Genomic DNA, 21,168 nt, shown 5'->3' with positions numbered 1-21,168 from the left:
GAGAAGCCCCATGCAGACATTTCCTCTGTCCTTGTGGCAGAGGTTAAAGCCCAGCCAGGAAAGAAGCTGATTCCTGGGAGGTAGAAAGGGAGCTTGGTTACGGAAAAACACACTTCATTTTACTGACATTTTCACAGCTTTGAAACACTTTGTTAATTTGCAATAACAGCTTTTGCAGTCTTGTCAAAATAAATGTCCATTGCAGTTAGGAAAACCCCAACATTTACTCAGTCACAGCTAAATGGAAGGAAGGTGGACTCATTTATCGTGGTAAGGAGGGTGCAGACAGCTTTGTGACTAAGTGCCGAGGGAGAGGAGGGCTCAACGTGAAGTCATTCCCTTGCTCCACACCTCAGACAAACCACAGCATTAATTTGTGCCTCATTTTCCCTAGCTGGAAAACAGAAAATACTGGCTTTCCCCTGCCAGGCACTACGAAACCTTATTTACTCATGCTGTGAAAATATCCTGAGCTCCTTGTGTGAGAGGCAGTCAATGGAAATAAGCTATAGACTCATTTTTTTTCTCTATTTTGAAAGGCAGGAGAAATAAGCTGGATAAAATGCTTTACAGTTTTATTTTTGGAAGACCTGGAAGTCTCCTTTGATGATGGTTGTTCTCTCGCTTTTCTCCTTGCAGGTACTATGCTATCTGCTGCCAGCCTCTGGTTTACAGGAACAAGATGACTCCGTTGCGCATTGCTGTAATGCTCGGAGGGTGCTGGGTAATCCCGACATTCATTTCTTTCCTCCCGATCATGCAAGGCTGGAATAGCATTGGCATCATTGATCTGGTGAGTAGCTAAGGTGGTACACCAACCCGGTATCAGATATATTCGGTGATGTATATTCTTCTTTAAAAAGCAATATTCAAAGAAAAAAAGGTAAGAGAGGCTGAAGGAGAAACTATTCATTATCAATGCAGAGGGGCTGCTGAATTTCTGGAGGATGTTTTTAAGGGGGTTTGAAATGACTTTGTCCTGGAAGGACTGTCACAAAGACAGTGGTGGCTCTGGGAGAGGATTTTACCTGTCTCTACTGATCAGTTCAGTGAATAGTCCTTTGAAAACATGCCAAGCCCCAGTTGGTTCCCAACGGGCACCTCGGGAGTCCTTGGTTCCCCTTGGCCTCTGCAGCTCTCGGGGAGTGCTGGCCGCTGCCGACTGAGCCCAAGGGTCCTTCCTTGCCGTGCTAGTGATGTCTGGGGAGCCGGGATACCCAGAATTCCCCAGAAGGGATGATGTTTTGGGCCAGTCTCATCAATACCCCATGTCTTGGTGTGAGCTTTAAAGGGGAGGAGAAGGTGAAATTCCCCCCTACAAGTCATTTCAACAGGAGTCAGTTTTCGGCACTGCAGTCTGGCTTCACTTGCAGGATCCCGTCTACAGGCAAGGAGATAAGAGCTGCAGATCTGTTCTCCTTTCAATGTGGAGATGCAGGAATTAAAAAATGGCAAACTGTGAAAACACCTTATTTAGAAGAGCTTATTTAAAGAGATGTGGCGTCTCCTATGCCAAGTCTCAGTCAATGAGATATGAATACTTTTTGGCTCATGGAGAATAACAGGTGCAGGCTGCCAAGCCTCTAGACAAGGCGATAAAGCCAAAATTATTTCCAGACAAGCACCTTTAGGACATGCAGCTGGTAGAAAAGGGAGGTCCATTTTGTTCATTTAACAAACCACGTCAGGCATCTGATTTCTTCCATTGATTTATTGCCCCTACCTTTTCAGAAAAGACTTGACACCCAGCTGTCTGTACTGGCTTTCCTGAACACCAGTCCAAGCCCTGCCCTTCCTTGTAACTTGCTGACGTTCGCTGGGCAGATTTCAGTAGCTGCATGTTGAGAGGTAGCGCAGGGTTCAAACACCACCTAGTGAAAATGCTTTATAGTTTACTTTTGAGGCAAACTTCCTTACATCCCCAATTAAATAATTTTTGATGTTATAGCTTTAAATAGGAGACCAGGTTATTCTCTGGTTGGAATAAACACCAGAAATCATGGGCCTGGTGGACCTGCAAGTGACATTGTTCTGTAGCAAGAATAGCCTCAGAGAAGTCCTGTCTGTCCCAGTTGTGCCTCCTGCTCCCCAAACTCACATGCAAGACCCCTTTCTTTGTCTTTGTTTCCATCACAAGTCATTGACCACATCTCAGCCTATGGACTCAACCCGCAGACTTCTCCTGCCTGGGCTGCTGCCCACAGCCCCCGTGCCTGGGAATCTCAGTGTCACCCCCAGCCTGGAGCTGCCTCTCAGCTGCTGAGGCCACTGCAGCCCCGTTCTTTACCTGTCCTTCCCCTTGTGGGACTCGGCTGGGTGAAACTTTTGCATCCTTGGTGTAAAACCATGCCCTGATGAACGGAGCAGTGAGCACTGCAAAACAGCACAAAGTGAAGTGATTTCCCCTCTCTGTATCTGACCTGGGGTGTTAGGCTGATTTTCACTGGCCCGTTGAGATGTGCTATAAGACGCTGGAGCTGCAAGGTGGGCTGGTCCAGCAGACCTGGGGAGCAGCAGGGCTGGAGAGCCCACGGTGTGAGCACAGGCAGGAGAGGCAGCAGCGGATGAGGCAGGTAGCGTGGATGGGAGAGGGGAGGGAGGAGGGAGAATCAGAGAGCGGTGGTGGCACGTTCTGGCAAACAGCCTGCTGGTATCAGAGGGGCAGTGGTGAACTTCTTTCCTTCTTCTTTGTCCTTGTCCTTCCTCTCCCGGCACCAGATTCAGCAAAGGCAGTTCAACAAGGCTTCCAACTCCACCTACTGCATATTCATGGTCAACAAGCCATACGCCATTACCTGCTCCGTGGTGGCCTTCTACATTCCCTTCCTCCTGATGGTGCTGGCCTACTACCGCATCTATGTGACGGCCAGGGAGCACGCCCGCCAGATCCAGGTGCTGCAGCGCGCGGGGGCCCCCACCGACGGCCGGCAGCACCACCCGGACCAGCACAGCACGCACCGCATGAAGACTGAGACCAAAGCTGCCAAGACCCTGTGCATCATCATGGGGTGCTTCTGCCTGTGCTGGGCCCCCTTCTTTGTCACAAACATAGTGGACCCTTTCATAAACTACACGGTGCCGGGGAAGCTGTGGACAGCTTTCCTGTGGCTGGGCTACATCAATTCAGGGTTGAACCCTTTCCTCTACGCCTTCCTGAACAAGTCTTTCAGACGTGCCTTCCTCATCATCCTGTGCTGTGGTGATGAGCGATACCGAAGGCCTTCCATCTTGGGACAGACGGTTCCCTGTTCCACCACCACAATAAATGGATCGACTCATGTACTAAGGTGAGTGTTTCTCAGATGCTGCAAAATGCCTGGAGTCACTAGAAAGAGTGCTTCTCTAAAGTTTTCATAAAGTATTGGTTTCGCTTTGCGTTTGAAATATCTGATCAATTAACTGTTTAAAAAGGTAGAGGGGCAAGAGAAGCACCCAGAAATCCTTAGGGTGCTCAGACAACCTTGTTTGTAGATAACAGATATGTGTTGGCATGTGCAGTTTCTCCAGGGATGTGTTCAGGAAAGAGTTGGGAGAATGCAGAAGTTGTCTGTGCATTTTGGCAAGCCCCGCTCTTTTGTCTGAGGGGAATAACTTGACCCCACAGGGAGCACCTTGGGGGAGGCTGCCTGCTCCGTCTTCTCTAGTAAAGGGGTCATGGACCCCATTGCCCCTTCTCAGGTTCTGCCTTTGTAGCCCCACTAGACACTGCTGCATCTTCTGAACGATAAAAGGCAAAGGATGAGCTTCCCCAAATGCTCTGACCCTGATGGGGCACTTCAGAGGCTCTCTGGGAGGAGGGGTGCTTGCCATTTTGGTTTAGCAGCTCAGAAAATGGTGGGATGTCTGCCTTTTACTGTAGGCCAGTCAAAGCCTGCCCCTGTGCAAGGCAGCAGCACCCATCTCTGCAGGAGCCTCACACGGATATAGGACATAGTTCTGGTGGTTGGCAGTTCGGGGACCCCTCACCTCGCACACCCTTCGCTGAGTACCACAAGAGGAGAGTGCAAGAGGAGAGCGTGCGGGCTGTGCGCTGCCGGGGTACAGAGGGGTTTGGAGGGCTCTGTGGTATGACACAACCTCTGCTGTCTTCTCCTCACTGAGCGGAGAGGTGGGAGGCAGAGCATGGGAGGAGGCGAGGGAAGAACAATTGTCTCTTGTAATACCAGAACAAACTGCAATCTCTGAAAAAAACCCATAGGTGTTTCTATGCAACTGTCTAGAGGAGACTTGGCTCTTTCGGTATATGGATTTGTGGCCCATCACGTGCAGATGGGGACTTGGTAAAGAAATTTGTGTTCAGAGCTGAACCCGTCTGGAGACTAAATCAGACACTGAGCACTTCCCGGCCGAGTCTGATCTGCTGGTTTGCCCCAAGCTCCCTTCTGCAATGATCTCTGAAGTTTTGGAAAGAGTCCTGAGCTGTATAATGGATGGGAGATGGGGCAGGGCATGTCACAGCCTTGAGACAGACCTCTCAAGCTTTCTAGGTCATGAAGGACTTTACAACATATTTATCTTCTGCTGATTAAAAACTGTTCAGGGGCCACGGTCCCAGAGCCCTCTGTCTGTGATGGATGCGTGGCACCGTGCCATGCCCGGCCTGTATTTCTGTCAGAGCCACGCTCCCGGGGACAAACCAGATGCTCTTCTGCTGCGGTTTGGAGGACTGAGAGAGCAGCCCTTGCTGGATGCAGCACACCATCCCGCAGTGAGCGACCCGGTACCACTGGCTGGGGAGCTGCAGAGCTGAACGCTGGAAATGTCCCTGCATGGGGAGGGCGGGCTCACTCCCGTCCCTGGTTAACCAGGGTGGCTCCGTGCTCTCACGACTGCACCTGGTGGGTGCAGGGGTCAGCCTGGTGGCCTAAACACAAAGAAGGAGAGAGTCCCGTCTATTTTGGCTAGTAAGCATAGCGACAAGATGCGTTTTGTTAAGTATACAGGGCGGAGAGATGACAGGGAGTCTCTCTTTGGGGTGGGTTGGAGATGTAGAGGGCAGGGAGCACGTCAGCCCAGAAGGTGAATTGCTTCAGTCTGTGCTGACGTTTGACCTCCAAGAGTTGCAGATGGCAATGCCGGTGCCCCCTCATGTCTCCACGTTGTTTCGCTGCTTTTTCACTAAGTTATCTGTCTGTGAGACCTCATGGTCCTGCCTGTGCCCTGTGGGACTGTCAGGCTCAGGCCAGCACTGCCCTGGGGACGCTGGGCGGTGGAGACGGGCTCCCGAGTTCCAGGAGGGCTGAGCCTCTGGTGGTTTCCTTCATTCTCTGCTGAGTGTCCCTGAGCTGACAACCTCCTTATTTTGAGACTCTTTTTAAACATATCGATGTCCCTGTGGCAGCCAAAGCAAATGAAGAGTCACCTCTCCTCCAAAGCTAGGGGTGGCCATGGTCTCAGCCACCCCGGCCAGCTGGGGAGGCTCTGGTGGGCTGCAGTAAATGGTGGATCCCACCATGGAGCTGAGATAGGCTTTCTTTATTTCCAGCTTCTCCCTCCCACTTATACCACATAGAAGCTATCCGTGGAAATGTATAACAATCCTGTCAATCTAGGTGTGACATCCGTCGCAAAAGGCCCTGTAAGAACCAAACCTGCACAGGTCATCTTGTCCACTTCTGGCTTTTATGAGTGCTTTTATGGTTAAGAGTGTGTGGCCTCTCCCCATCGCCCCACATGTGTAAATCAGGTTGTCTCCTGCCTTTCCGTATCACTCCAGCTCTGCAGAAGACACTCGCTTCCCACTGCCGCACCCCCTCCTCCCTCCGCGGGCAGGGGGGATGCGGCTCTGCACATCAGCTCTTCAGGCAGCGATTATTTTCTGTTTTCCGCAGCTTTGTAACTGATGAGAAAAGCGTGGCTTCCTTCCCTGGTGCAGATTATGCACTGATGATGATAGAGGTGTGGTGGTTAAAGCAAAATGAACTAATTGTTGTCTTTGGATAGTTAATCTCACTTGAGGAATTTTTATTTCTTCAGTGCTTCTCTCGTAAAGGCAAAAAAGGTTGGGCTTGGCAAGGATGGAAGAAAAATTTAGTGAGGCAGGTTCTCTCAAGTTACAGTGCACATTTGCTTTACTAGCTTGGAAACGCAAGGGGTTTATGCCCAGCAGCTGAAATATTGAAACCTTCCTGTATGGGCTGGCTTCACACCAACCCAGCCGAGAAGCTGCGTAGGGGCTGGGCCTGGTTCACACACTTCTTTTCCAACCTCAAAGTTGCTTCTTCCTGACCGAGAGCTTCTGCAAATGGGGAAGTTGTGCAAGTGGGATTTTACAGCTGCGTTTTGTACCCTGGCAGGGAGAGCAGTGAAGAGAAGGACAGACCTTGTGCTAAATCTAGGGCAGAGTTCCTCCCCCAAAAACCGCAGAGATTTGCGATTTTGTGTTAAGCTGACGTGAGTCCTTTAGCCTCAAAGGGAGTCAGGAGTGGTTGACAGTAGGACCGCAATTTCTAACTCCTCTCTACTTCCAATCTTGAGACGATCTGAACTTTCCTTCAGCTCTACCTGTCCAAACCGCTCTGTCCTTGCTCGCAATCATCTCACCGGTGCGTTTGGCAGTGCAGAGAACGTGTTGGTCACAGTTAAAATCCAGGCTCTTGCTCTTGGATGCGTCTGACCTGTGAGAGTGCCTTGCAGGGAGGGAAGGCATTTCTTCTTTTTTTCTGCTGATAACTTCAGTGTCAAAATGTTCTGACATTCCCATTTGGTGATTTTTCACATTTATATTAGGAATGGGGAAAAAAGAAGGAAGAGCAGAGCGCGATAAAACATGGCAGTGCGAAGAGGCAGACGCCCTCACCAGACACAGACTGAGAGGCTGGTGGGGAGACAGTTCTCATTCTTTCGTGTTTTTTTTTTAATTTATTTTTCAAGTGATTTGTGAAGACTGTGGTGCTCTGGGTGACCCAGGCAGGGAGAGACGTTTTACAGCACCCCTGGGGCCAGGCGCAGCCAGGGGGCGATGGGGCGAGGGAGCAGGCTGCGCAGCAGCTCGGCTGCTCACCGGTGATGCAAGGCTGACCAGAGCTTGCTTAATGCCCTGGCAACCACCCCACTTTATCCCTAAATTGTGAACCAGAAGATGGGGAAAGGTTTTCCTGACACCCGTTCCTTGGGTGTGGTACCCCTTTGTACCACCTTGGGTAAGATGTGGTACAAAACGTGTTTTGAAGATGTCAATAACAGCCAGGAGATAGGATTTGGTTAGAGCTGGATCTATGTGTATGGCGGGAAAGAGTACTACAATTAAATATTCAGCTTTAAAAGAAAATTGTTATTTGCCTGCTTTCCGAGTTTGCTTTCTGCAAGTGTTGGAATTGCCAGAACACTTGTTTTTTACCCCTGGATATTCACCTATTTCAATCCTGATGTGTACCATCAATGGCAAAATTCAGGCAGGACACATGCAAATGGTGAATTGAAACCTGCAGGTGTGGCTACAATCCGAAATCCATGCCCTATTCATTTTTCAATGGCTGAAATTGCAACTCACACGTCATATATAAAGGTTTGTTTCTCTGGTTGCGGCACAAATTGTGTAATTCATTATAAATATTTGCAATTCAGAGTTCTGATAACCTATGGTTTGGAATATCATTCATTGAAAGGACTTGGGAATCATTCTGAATAACGAGTGGATAGGAGAATTTACAATGAGCACTCAACGATCGTATGGCAAGAATTAGTACAATAATTAACTGTGATAGATACGGGTTTCTGGATGGCTGTAGCATGTGTTCAGGAGTTCTATGCACCACAAGACTGAAAGCAAAATGCCTTAATCATCTGAAAAATGTTGTCTTCCCCTTTAAACATAGTGCTTGCATATCTTTTGTCATGCATAGATATTTATTCAACACAAAACAACAAACTCATGCTTTCATGAATCATTAAAGTCTTGTAGTGCACAAGTGGGTGGGAACCCAGATCAGCATTGCCTGAATTCTTGTATAAAATGGGTTCTGAAATTTTGCCACAGCAAAGAAGATGACTTTGGGTAAAATATAACTGAGCAACGATCAGAGTAGACAAACTCTGGAACGTTTGGGTCAAGGAGGTCGCTTTGGTATGGTCCCCATTTCCTCTCTGAAGTGCACCGTTCTGCACAGTGCAGTGTATTAGTCTCTTCAGGGAAAGCTATAGTGAGCGGTTTATTTACTCATTTTCCATCACAGAGTGGTCTTCTCAGAAAGGCCTGATGCCAATTTTATTTCTTCAGAGTAAAACACATTCTGATTTTCCTTTTAGAAGAGCCAGGAGAAACAAAGTGGAAAAAAAAAGAAGCATGCAGCTTGGGGGGGCTGGAAGTTCATCGTCCTCATAAATACAAAATCAAATACATAACCCAATCAGCCCACACTCATGTCAGCACTCCCAAGGTGCACAAATTGCTGGGAGAAGTGTGCAGTCAGTCATTGCGTGCGGCCGGCACTCAGCGCCAGAGCACTGCTGCGGGGTCTTATCGGGCCCTATAGGGAACACCAGTAACCGCGGCAGTAAAGCTCCCGAACTGCAGCGAGCCCCGGTGCTCCCGTGCCGCTGTTGGAACAGGCAACGCAGCAACCCGGGACTGCAGTTTTTACAAGTTTAGTAACTCCATGGCTTACAGATCTGCTGGGATAGAAATAAATCCGCCCTGGTTGTAGGGAAGAGAGGGTCAGAGCTGCCGTGGAGCAAAGGAAGAAGTGCCGTGTGCCCGTGATGCTTCCCCAGCGGGAGCGCGTGGGGCTGGTCCTGCCCCACGGCTCAGCCCCCTGCGCATCCCCCCCACGGAGCCGCCCCAGCTCTGAACTGGAAGCCCCACCTGGCACATCCATGCTGTGACACGTCTGCTGGAATTTGAGGGGAGACCCGTCGTGGCTCCGGCGGTGTCTGCGCAGTGAGGGGAGCTCCGCGGTGCCCTGTGCACCCCCTGCCCCCTGCTCCGCACAGCCAGACCTGCCTGTTGCAGGGGTTTGACAGGCGGGATTGGCAGGAGGGTTGGGGCTTGGGGGGAAATTTGCATCTGGGTTTAGCTTTGTGTTGCCACTTCCAGTCTGTAAAAGCAAAGGTAGGAGCTCTTCCTTTCTCCTTGCCTTTTCCTGGCCAGGAGCAGAGGAGACGTTGGGCTAGAGGCCACTCCGTACAGGCGGGAGGGATGGGCTGATGGCGTTGCATTACTTTATGCAGCTTTAAAACAGTGAATACGTTTGAAACTTTCCCCCCTCTGTTTAGGAGGCAGCTTTTCACAAAGATGAGCAGCCATCCCGAAACCCTCCTGGCTTTGCTGCCAGCTCAGAGCCCCATCTCCCCTTGCTCCTGGGGGTCTCCCTGACGCGGAGGACCCCCTGCCTGAGCGGCAGCCGGGGTGCTGCCCGCAGCAAATACACATCAGGATGCCTTGATGCCCACTGCTGGGGAAGCAAAGCAATTTGAGTCTTTTCAAAGATGATTTTGAATGATCATGCCTTTTCGACAACTTTAATTTCACAAGGTCATTAACTTCATCAGTGCTCAGTCACCTCCTCACAGGTCAAATCCTGGCTGGACAGGTGTCACCACACACTGTCCCCTTCTGTGGAGTCACCCTCAGCACAATGGGCACATTCGGTGGCTATTTCCGACCTCCCAGGCTCAGAAATGGCTTCACAAGATGGGTTAAAGGTGCTCTGGTTTCCCTGTGCACCCAGGCATGGGTATGGGCTGAATCACGCAGCACGTTCAGTGCCCGGCGTGGGTCATTTTGGTTGTGTTCATAGGGCATGGATGGATTGGTGATCCCATCCCGCCAAATGGTGGGATTTCATGGGCTGCAGTTGTGGCTTGACTCAGAAAACACAGAGGTTAGTTACTCAGAGCTGCTTTCTGATGGAACTGGCAGGTCTCTCTCGAGGATCTGGGTTTACAAGTAAACTGTCTCCTCCTGTTCTGCCTCCTCCTGTTCCTCTTATCTCTTATCCTTCCTTAGGCACTAAGACAGCCGCAGAGACCGCAGAGCTTCCCGAGGCAGAGTAACACACTTGCTGCCGGGGGTCGGAAAGCCCCGGTGCTCCCGCTGCTCCTCCTCAGTAGTGGGGCTTTCCCACCCCACCCCAGCCCGGCCGAGCCTCCAGCCGACAGCCTGGCCAGCGCAGCCTCCCTGGCCTCTGCTCCCGCGCCTCCTCTCCAGCTCTCCCGGGGCAGGGCTGTCCCGTGGCGATCGGCGAGCCGAAAGCTCTCCCAGCACGGGCGCTTCGTCGACAAAGGTGCATTTAGCCTAAGATAGGGAGGACGCGTGCCTTCATTATCGCATTTTTCCTGCGGGACATAGCGGTGGCCGCTGGCACTGGCGGAGGCGTTTTGGAGAAAGGAGGGACCGCAGCAGCGAGTCGCGGGGGGGAACAGGTCGGGCACGGCCAGGACAATATCTCAGGCCTCCCTGCTGAAGTCCCTAAAATACATTTCAGTATCAGCAGAGAGGAATCTCGAGCCCAGGTCTGCTGCTGTGACTGCTACATGATGCTAAATATTTGTCTCCCCTCTGTTTTCTCTCTTTCTCTCTCACACGTGTGCACGCATTCGCGGAAACGGCTGATTATGTAAACCAGAGGGAGGTTATTTCTGGAAAGGAGATGTTTACAGGCCGCGTTATCAGGGAGGTGTTACAGCCCTGCTCTGTTTGTGATGTTGGAAAGGGGACGGTGCAGCAAGAACCTGGAATTCAGCTCCAGGCTGCGACAGCAGCTGGCCAGGCTGGGCAAGGAAGGGCTTCAGTGCTGCTTTAAACAAAACCAAACAACAAATGAAAGAAAATCAGGTATTTCAGTACGTGCACAACTTTGCTTGGACAAACTTGCAAATGGCTCTGATCTTCAGCTGGCCCAGAGGTGAAAGATGAAGGTTTGGGTTCAAACTCAGGGTCTCCCGACTACCCTCAGCTCCACCAAATTAGTTGAAAGGGTAAAATCCGGTATTTATTCGTTCTTCCAGAGTTTCTGAAAGGTTTTTTTTGCTTTTGCTCTTAAGGAGAAATAGGCAAGCAGCAGGTGGGCGCTTGGGTGCACAAAACTCACAAACAGACCTGGCAAGGGAACAAAAACCATCAATAACAAACGTGCTATTTTATCTTGGTTTGACCAAATCTGGAATTGATGTGGAAGTGAATCTTCACTGTGACTCAGTTTTTAAACAGAAAGGAGGCAGATCTTTGATTTAAAATTGACTTTTTTTTTTTAATATATTTTAGCGCTAACTACAACATGAATACCCTTCTAAAAGGGGTTTTTTCCCTTTCCACAAACTGAATAAATGTTCTGTGATTTTTTTCTTATCACTAAAGTATCATTTAGAAAGGAATTTCAGTGGCAGAATGCTACTGCCCAAAGCTATACAGTTATTTAGAGCCAAATCAGGCCATTAGGGTTCAAATTTCTGACTGTCAGGAACTGCCTGGGAATTTTAATGATCCTGCAAGATGGATCAGAGCTTTGACATATGTTATCATCTTCTTCTTCACTACAAGGTCATTAGCCCCAAGATGGATCATTCGGACTCGGTCTGCTCTTTGCTGCATTGCCTCATTGCTCGCTGCTTCACGCTGGCTTTCCTTAGGTCGTTTTGGAGGCACAATGTGAGCAGCGTATATTTTGCTGTGCTTGTGAGACTTGCAGCAATTGCAGGCTGCTAAGCTTTCGGACGCATGTCGTAATTTCTCCAGCAGGCACCTTGTTAATGGGGCCGATAGGCAAGATCTTCACCCCTTTGTGAATGTGCTGATATAGCACATTCCCACCAAGCTCTTTTTTAGGAAGTTTCTGAGCAAAGAGTTGAGAAACACAACAAATGATGACATCCCCACGACATCTCCATTCCCTGCAAATTTTGCTTTTTTATGTAATTCTTCTTTTTGACGGGAATTTAGCGGAAACTCCCTGTTGAGAGACACAAAAAATTTTTGTTTTCAGAGAAGCTGATGAAATACTGCTAGGGTGCAGCTAATACCTTTGTGTATGTTTAGGCTGGGATTTTGATTTTTGTCCTTGATGGTAGGAATTTTTTTTGCTTCATCTTAGCAAATAGATGTAAACGTTATGTTGGCATGCAAACCATCATGCTCCTGTGATCAGATTACTGTGATTAGCAGGCCTGTGGGCAGCCACCCTCAGCTGCCTGTACCCTGCAGCTGCATTATCACATTGCTCTGTGGTGGCTGGAGGACCTGTAGGAACCTCCTCTTCTGCGCCTGGGAGGGCTCTGTCCTTAGGGACCCTCCAGTGCTTAGCAAGAGGCACAAGAGAAGCTAATGAAATTTTTCACTTAATAGACATAAATCCGTTGGTGGACTTGACTTTAAAGGGCAGTAGTATCATTTTCATCAGTTGCAGTTGCCTGGATAAGCCCTGCTGACATCCTTGGGTGCTCTCTGGCAGCCCTTTTCACCAGTCTTAGAGGTTTTCCTCTAAGGAAATTACAGCTCTGCAAGCCCAGCATTAGGCATGGCCAAAAGCGCACCCCATCCAGCGTGAGCACTGCTGGAAGGGTGTCGAGCGAGTGGTCCCGTGGGTCACTCTGGAGGCTGCTCTTTCCACCTGGTACAGCGCCATGCCGATAAGGGAAACCTCATGAGAGCTCTCCATCCCAAGGCGTGAAATATTATATCAACCAAAAAAATTTAAAAATGATGACTTCAGAGTATTTCTTTCATTTTGGCACAGCCCATGGGTTGAGCCCTCTGGGCAGTGCAACCAGAGATTACTCAAGATGCGATTTCCACTCCCATAGTTTCAGTTCAAGCATCAGTTCCCCGTGACAGCAGGAATGGCACCGTGCGGCTCCGTACCACAGCCTGAGCATGGCTGGCTCGTTTTGTCCAGCAAAATGGTAGCTGAGAGGGGATCTGATTGCTTTCTGTAAATGCATCCCGGGGGTAAAGACTGGGAAGGCAAAAGAGTTATTTAAACTAAGGAATAATGCTGTCACAAGAACCGATGGATATAAAGTGGCCAGGAATAAATTTAAGCATGGAATTAGATGAAAGTTTCCAGCCATCATGGCAGTGATGGTTTGAAACAACCTCTTACTAAGACTGTTTAAGTCTAATTTTTATCAAGCTGAAGTTTGATGAGCTTACAAAAGTCATCTCATCATATGATAGGACTGTGGTAGCAGGAAACTGCCTCAGGATCCCACAAAGCCCCACTTTTGCCTTAATTCTGACCCTTGTGGAAACCAGATGCCGGGCTAAACTGCTTCAGATCTTGTTGATACCTGACCACACTGCCTACGTGTAGTGCAGCTTTCCCTCCAATCCTGCTAATTTTGCATCTATCAGGAAACAGAGAGAGAAACTGAAATTTTCCCGATTTCCCAGAAGACCTCACAGGTCAGGTTCCCATGCTTCCTACCTCACTGTTCCCCTCTGGGCAGCGGCTGTAGTGCAGCGTCGCTCATTGGCTGGCAAGTGGGGGTTTCAAGATCGTAACCCTGTGGATCAGCAGCTCGGTATCCTCAGGTTGCTTCTATCTCGTTGTCAGGATCCGGGTCTGGCACAGAATTGCATCCACAGATAAATAGGAAGGAAGGACATGGTCCTTAAGTGATAGTGTTCAGACTATTCAATCTAGAACATGATATAAAAAATATGAGAAGACAAAATAGTGTCTGTACCACTGGTAAACATGAGATTATGAAAAGTAGCTCTCAATTCTCCAATCTAATTTTATTTTATGAGGTTGCAGTTTACAAGAAGTGTGACGTGTTTGAGTTGGTACCTACATCAGTGTGGCATGTATTAACTAGCTCAGCCCCATAGTTTGTAATTCGTAATAAAATTACCATCTTCTAGCAGGTGTATTTCTACTCAGGATGCTTAAGGAACAGGTCTTGGCCATAAGCTGTTTACTTTTAATCTCCTCTCTGGAGAAAAACAAATAATTGGTGATAACATATGCAGATAGCACAAGATTAGAGGCCTAACAGTAATAAGAGCGAGCAGCACAGGGCTGCTCTGCGCTCTGAATTACTTGGTTAACTGAGCACGAGGAAAATGTTTCCACAGAGTTACAGAAAGGTGGTCTTTATGGCCGTACCTCTTGGCATGCTGAACACAGACTGCAGGCTAATCTGATAAACAGCCAGTGTGAAACAGGCTTCGGTGCTGAGCATCACCTCCCACCTGATGCTGTGCCTGGAGGGGGAAGGTGGCCATTCCCACGGACACGGAGCCAGGGCTGCCCACGTACCCAGCCCAGCAGGGCAGGCAGTGGGGTGCCACGCTCCCCAGGGAGGCTGGAAAAAATGAAGTGGGATTAAAGGCTTCAAAAAGAGGCCGTAACAAAATAGTCCTGGCACATGAACTACGTATCTTGTGCTAGAGAAGGCAGAGAGATCAGTGTTTAGGTACAGAACTCTAATGCACAGGCGCGTAGCAAGGGAAAGACCTGGAAGTTTCAAGTGCACAAACTTGCTGTAGAAACACAGTGCTCATATTTAACGGTGAAAGTCGTAAGTCCTGACGCTGATTATCATATGCAGTTTTCTACCACTAGAAATTCAAGATTGAAGGTTGGCTTTCTTTGTAATAACCTCTCTAGTTCAAGAACAGGTATTGAACACAAAGCAAGAGAGTTCAGGGAAGACCTGCAGGCTGTTTGGTTCAGGACATACTGGGTCATGACAAGGGTCTCTGCTGGTTGAGTGGCCTGGTCTCCAGGATGGGGATGTCCTCATCCCCTTCGCTTTCAATCCATTGCTTTGTACTAGCACTGGGGGCACCCAGCCAGGAGCAAGTTCTCCATTTTGCTGGGTGCCACACAATTTCAGAGGGGAAGGGCAGCTCGAACCCCTGGCAGCCATGGGGACAGGCGAGGGGACAGGTGGTGGCAGCTGGGGAGCAGAGGGATGCGGTGCGGCACTGAGCCTGGACCATAGCCTCAGCCATCAGCTCCCAGCAGCATGTGGCTTTGTAAGGAGCCGGAGTATTTTACTGCAGCCCGGTGGGGGTGGTGAGTGCAAGAAAGGAGAAAACAACTTCTGTCCCTGAGGTGTTGCGGAGGCAGCACAAGTGTATTGGTTTGCCTTCGGTTCAGCACAAGGGCTCTCAGTGACCTTGAAATAACCTCTGTTACTTCTTTAAATGCATTTCTTTTGTGCCTTTGCTCTTACATCCCAGTGTCTTCTTCAGAGTGGGTATGTGATGGCATGTACAGTACATACAGACGCCTCAGCTCATTCTGCCATTTAAAGCTAGACTGGACAAAGTAGTTAAAAATAGTACAGGGGGACAGTCTTGTGCCAGGGAAAAGGCTCAGACTGGGGAATTAGAGTATAGCACTTATTAATTCTTCCCCTTTGCTAATGTTGTTCATCTTAGTCAATAGATAATTTGGTTTTCACTGAAATTTCATTAGCTGCAAACCTGAAAAGGTATTCTGTAAAAATATGGGAGAGCACTAGACTCAATAACAACTAAAAAAAGAGTTTTGTAATTTCTTGGAGGAGCTTTCTTGTAATTTTTTATGAAGCTTTGCCAATATTTACAATCAAACTTATGTTCCAACTTCCCTGGCATCATTTTATAACTTGGCATCAGTCTCCTCCACAGTAACAGCCTTCTAGTGTTAGCTGTAACCCCTTCTAACATTCCCAAATACTGTGATGGGGAGTTGTGAAGGATCACGAGCAGGACACAGGGAGCTATACATATCAGGAGGTACATGATAGCTCAAACAGGAGATACAGGCTGAGTCAGGAAGTGCAGGGTGCGATCATCCACTCCACTATGCAGAATGCAAGAGCAGAGAAGCCCTCGGGTCTGGGAATTGAGGTGTTCCCCAACAGCAGAAGTGATCACCATAAAAGCAGAGAGTTGCACACATGGCAAAGGGCTTGGCCATGCGTTGTTCTGTGCAGCATCAACCAACCTGCAAACTCAAAGCTGGGACACCATCATCTGCAGAACAGTCTCGTCCCTCCTTTCCCCTCTCCCTCATCTGAAGAAAGACGTGTGTGTGTCTGTATCTCCTGACTTCTCCAAGTAGGCGAATGCCCAGGGCACCCTGTGGCACACAAAGCACCTCCAGGCAGCTGATGTGCTGCCCACAGAGGCTGAATCCACCCCAGGCAAGAGCATGTGCAGTGGCTGGGACATACATCCAGCATGGCAGCGCACATGGGGATGTGCAGAGGGCAAAGTAGCCGCAGGCCCTGGTGGGAAGCTGCAGTAAGGGCTCCTTCCCTTCCCATCACTGCCCGGACGCCTCCCCATGCCGGTCGCCTGTGCCCACCTTCCACTGATGCTCCCATCACCAAGCCCTGGGCCACTCGGCCTTCTCAGCTCTCCTCCAGCAGCTTTCTTCTCACTGTCGAAGTGCAAGTGTTAAAAAAGAAAACTGGGGAGAAAGGGTAGAGAGCCAAGGGCAGCGCTACAGCCCAGCTGCCTGCTTCAGCCAGGGAAAAATGTGCACACACTTGTAGCTGTGTGTAAACGGGAGCCTGTGCCAGCGGAGGTTTTGGCCCCTTTTACTTAACAGTGACACAGGCACATCTCCAGGCCTTTTCTGTCGTTCTGCAATGTCACCCCGAGTGGAAGGGAGTGGGAGCCACCAAGAGCTGCCGGGCTGTTTGGCACGGCGTTGCCTTTGGTCTGCCACTGCACAAACACCCCTGGGCCAGCACCACTGACATCGCGGGTACCAGCCGCTCCCCACATCGTTTACAGTCCAAACATCAGGAAAAAGAATCCCAAAGGCCAAGAGCTGCAAAAGAGGAAGGGAGACTCCAGCACAGTCTGGAAAATAAAGAGCAGGATTCACACCATTAATTGAAGCCAGAAAAGCTGGGGGGGGGGGGGGGCGGGGGGGAGTTTATGGCAGGACGTGGTAGTCGGGAGCCTCTCTGAAGCTGTGCTCGGCCTCAGATACAGCCCCCGCTCTGCCCCTGTCGGGTTTGGGGAAGGCAAAGCATGTCTCTGCTTACTGAAGCAACCACCAGCGTTACCGTGTGCACCATACCTCCAGCTTGCGTGGGGGCGGACTTATTTTTTATTGTGGGTGTTTTCTAAAGTTATTGCCGAAGCCTTTCTTTGTATTTGTAAATGCAATAGGCTTTTTATTGAGGTTGGGTTATCCCCAGGGTAGGAAGTCGCGACACTAATTTCTTTTCTCTCAGCCGTCATCTGTGAAGTCTGGGGTAAGGTTCCTCCTCCCACCCCTTCCCTGCTTTTTCTTTCCCAGGGATCTGTGCTGAATTTAAAAGCTGACCAGTTTTTAAGGTTTATTTTTTCCCTTTTGACCCTTCAAAATTCTTCTGCAAAAAGGTTAAACTCTAGGGAAAGGGCACGGGGAGGGGGGTCGGAGGTGACCTTGCCTCCCCTCTCCTGCTCGGCATCGCACTGGCTCGCTCCCAGGGACGGTGAAGCGCTGCCGGCATCACGCATCGCCCTTTCCCTGCTCCTCGCTGGCTGCACACCAGTCCCACCGGCCAGCCAAGCCCCGCCAAGGCAAACTGGCAAAGCAAACTGCCTGTCCCAGTACAAACCAGCTCCCACGGGGACTCCTGCCCTCGGCTCAGCTGCTGCTGGCGCCTGCACCGCACCCTGTGTCGCAGGAGGCTGGTACCATCCTTCACCCAAAAACTGCTTGTCTTGCCAATAATCGAGACACCGCTGAAGCCTGGTACACAGCTCAGAAAATGCCTCACCAGAGGAAACCGAGAACTTTTGATAATAGAAAAGCTTCTTGTAATTCTACCGAGTGAAATCAAGATATTTATCTTATTTCCTATGGAGGAAAGAGGGGATTATGGTTTTAAAATACTACAGTTTTCTTCAATTTTAGTAAGGTAATCTCTTTCAATATGTCTGTATATTGGAAAAAGAGATTAGAGCCAAGATAAACCCCTTTTTGTTATTTGGCCTAATATAAGATTAAAGATCAGAACTTCTCTTCTGCATTGGTTTGTTTCTGGTAGGGAAGCCAAGGCACTGAAGGGCACCTTGAGCTTGGAAGAGACTGAAAACTCATTTTTGTCTGTTTTTAATTGCATGACTTGTGCTTTGGGTAATGAAGGCAATTGATATATTCTGGTGGGGCAGGATCCCAGTTAAGGCTTTCTTTCTGGTCTGAGATTTACTTTTACTGTTCCTTGCCCTGGTTTATATCTCCCTAGGGAATGCCTAACCCCTGGTTCAGCAGCTCCCCGTTTGCGGTTTGACCCATATAGTTCGGAGGTTTCTGAGAGAGCCCTTTCTGCAGGAAACAGTGGGGATTTTGTAGTCCCTGGGCCACCCAGGGGAGCTGGGCTCAGTCCAGTAACTCCAGGAGCTGCCTGCCCACGCCATCCTGCGTCCTGCCCAGTCTTTCTACGTATCACCAGCGAAGCCTACATCCCCAAACCCCTGGCTCAGCCCTGTTACTCTGTGCAAAGCTTCTCTTAATCTGTTCATTGCTTACGAAAATGGAAAGTAACTTGGTCTACAGAAGTTTGCGGGGATCCAGCTGATGGTAGCCCCTCCAGTGCTGTTGGAGAACGGCACTGGAAGGAAGGGTGCCATTAAGGAAAAGCAGAAGAGGGGCAGAAGCCACAGGGACGGGTAGTCCTGCTGCAGGTCAACGTTTCTTCTCTGTGCAATTATTGTTGGGTTTCATTTCACTGTCTCTCTGATTCAAATGGAAACTTTAAGTAACTTAGATTAATTGTTTTCTTTTCCAATTAAACCTCTCTGGTCTTTAACGTGCATGACTGTTTCTTATTTCTCTCTGCTTTGCGCAGCCAGTTTGCATAATGAACAGCGTGTCCCCAGTATTCTGCAATCGCTGGCCTGGAACAGGAACACGATTTCCAAACGGCGCCCTGGAAAGCTCTGACAGCTCTCCCAAGGGCTTCAGAAAAGGCTCCCTCGCCGCGAAGCCTCAGCACCTACTGCTGTTCTCCCATCTGCTTCCCTCCTGTCCAGCATCTGCAGCTTTCCTTGCAGTTCCCTTTCCTTTCTCCTGCAAAAGATAGTGCAAGGAAACAGCGAGGGCGTGCATGACAAAAATAGGAAAGTCATCTGTCTGGTGGGACTCACTCAGTAAAGATGAGCTAGATTTCCACACGTTTACTTTTTCATCCTTCTAGGTCTCCTGACAGTAAAAGCAAGCAGCTCCTGTTCTGCACAAAGTGATTTGAATGGTAATTTTAATTGGTTTGGAGGCCTTGATGAAAAAGCAGGACATTATCTGTTGGGAAAAGCTCTAATCTGCTTTCACTTGAGTTCTTACCAATATGGAACACCATTATTGGACTGCCTAATTTAATCCCAGCTCTGCTTCCTGAATCAATGATGCTAGATATTTATTCAGGTTTATACACCTAAAGCAGAGAGCTTTTGCTGAAAAAATGAATTCTCTCTCATGTAATGATATTTAGCTGAGCTTCTCAACAGCAACGTGTCCTGTGTTGGGAATACAGGACAGGCTGAAGAGCTGGTGCTGGGAATGGCGTGATGAGGCAGACCAAGATGTGTGCAGATTTTCTGTCTCCCAGCTGTAATTGGGAGTCCATTGCCCATTGCACCAGAGCTGGGACCTGTTGCCCAGAGAGGAGCACCGCTGGGCACAGCACTGTGCTCCCTGCAGCTGGACTGCTTGGCATCTCCTCCTGTTACGTGGCAAGGCCCAGACCTATTGAAAACACATCACTTAAATAACCGAATATGACTTAAACAATTACATTTAGGTAAATACATGCATCCCTCATAATACGTACCAACATAGTGAATCTGATTTCAAGTCCTTTGGGACTCCCTCCATTCATTCCAGAGGGACAGAACAGAATTTAAAACTAATTTTGGTCCCTGAATAAATTCTATTATGGATAGCAATTTACTATCCACCTACTTCCCTTCTGTTCCAACCGAGACCTTTGCACAGCTGTGCTGAATGTGTTGGGCTGTTTCCTTCCTCTCCAGAGATTAATATGTTTTATCAGTCAAAGTGTTTTTAGACAATACATATCAGCATTTGCAGAGCTCCACATGCCTTAGGGCAAAAATGCTATATAAATCTAAGTAATTATTGTTATATTCTATTATTCATTGGCAGCAGACATCTCTCAAACTGGGGACTAATTGTTTAAGTGCATTTTAATTTTGGGTTAACTTCTTTTTTCTCTATCATTTTTAAATAACTCTTCCTTTCTGATTGCTTATTTAAGCATTATATGCACCACCTCTTTGTCTGTAAACTCACGCTGTGGAAAAGCTTCCCCGTTGCTGTAATTAAAACTGCTTCTAAAGCCTTAGGTGTATCTGTGGGAGAGAAGAACCCTGTTATTTTCAAGACATTTTGGCCACCTTTCTGGTATCTCCAGGAAGATGTCAAGGACTTTCACGACATCTGCTGGGATCTGATTGCTTTTTACCATTTTGCCACTTTTTGGATCCTTAACCGTTACCTGTATTTCCGATTGCTGGGTGGCTGCTCGTGCCAGCCTGCCTGCTTCACGTGCTTCATCACATCCAGGTACCTGCTCAGCCTGCTGTGAGCCTGTCTGCAGTGCTCATCCACCTGGGATTTCAGTTCTTAGTCAGCTGCCCATCTCGGTGCGTCTTAAACTGCACGTTTCAAAACAGTAAATTGGCCGTTTTGAGGTTTTTGGTTTTATTTATTTGGCATAGCAAAGATGATAGTTGTTGCTAACATCTGCTGCTCAGTATGCATTTGCATCTTGAATAGATGACCTGACCTGAGAATTGATACAGACGTGGTTTTGTTTTCGTTTTGTCACCAGTAAAGATGCAGTATTTCTTTACGCACGCCTTTGGGAGTACATAATGACTTGCAAATACTACATCAACCACGACATACAGCTGAGTAAGGCTATTCCTGCATTAGTTGATGAATTCCAGCCCTTACTTCTACATTACTCTTTCTGTTCCTTGGCTCTCACAGGCTACTTCAGCATTACTATCATCCATCACCGAAGACAGCATTTTTAAAATTCAGGTCCCTACATTTAGGAGGCAGTTTTTGAACCCCCTTTGTTGTTGTTGCTATGTTTTGCTTTATGGTTGCATCTTCATCAATGACATTTATACCTGGCCTATAATTCCTTCATTGTTCACAACCCTATCAAGTGGGAATTTTTCTAAATTCTCTTTTTGACCCTGTGTCTTCCTTTAATCCTGATTAAGTTAAATTATGCGTTTTCTCTTGCTTAAAGAGCTCGTTG

General features: G+C 48.6%; 1 protein-coding gene across 5 annotated transcripts in view; it reads left to right on the top strand.

Annotated features, from left to right (window-relative positions):
* Window positions 1–21,168, top strand: part of HTR4 (5-hydroxytryptamine receptor 4) — a 139,321-nt gene that overhangs the window by 79,319 nt on the left and 38,834 nt on the right. For all 5 annotated transcript variants that reach the window (XR_010072868.1, XM_063348680.1, XM_063348678.1 and 2 more), the window contains 2 exons: window positions 640–793; window positions 2,719–3,287. Coding sequence is in view for 4 of the 5 variants with exons in the window: in XM_063348680.1 (XP_063204750.1) it covers window positions 640–793; window positions 2,719–3,287 (723 nt within the window). In the remaining variant the exon portion in view is untranslated. The remainder of the gene's footprint in view (window positions 1–639; window positions 794–2,718; window positions 3,288–21,168) is intronic.

This window comes from Chroicocephalus ridibundus, chromosome 11 (genome assembly GCF_963924245.1).
Source record: "Chroicocephalus ridibundus chromosome 11, bChrRid1.1, whole genome shotgun sequence".
NCBI lineage: Eukaryota > Metazoa > Chordata > Aves > Charadriiformes > Laridae > Chroicocephalus > Chroicocephalus ridibundus.
Note: the sequence above shows the minus strand (reverse complement) of the source record. Positions and strands in the feature narration are given on the sequence as shown.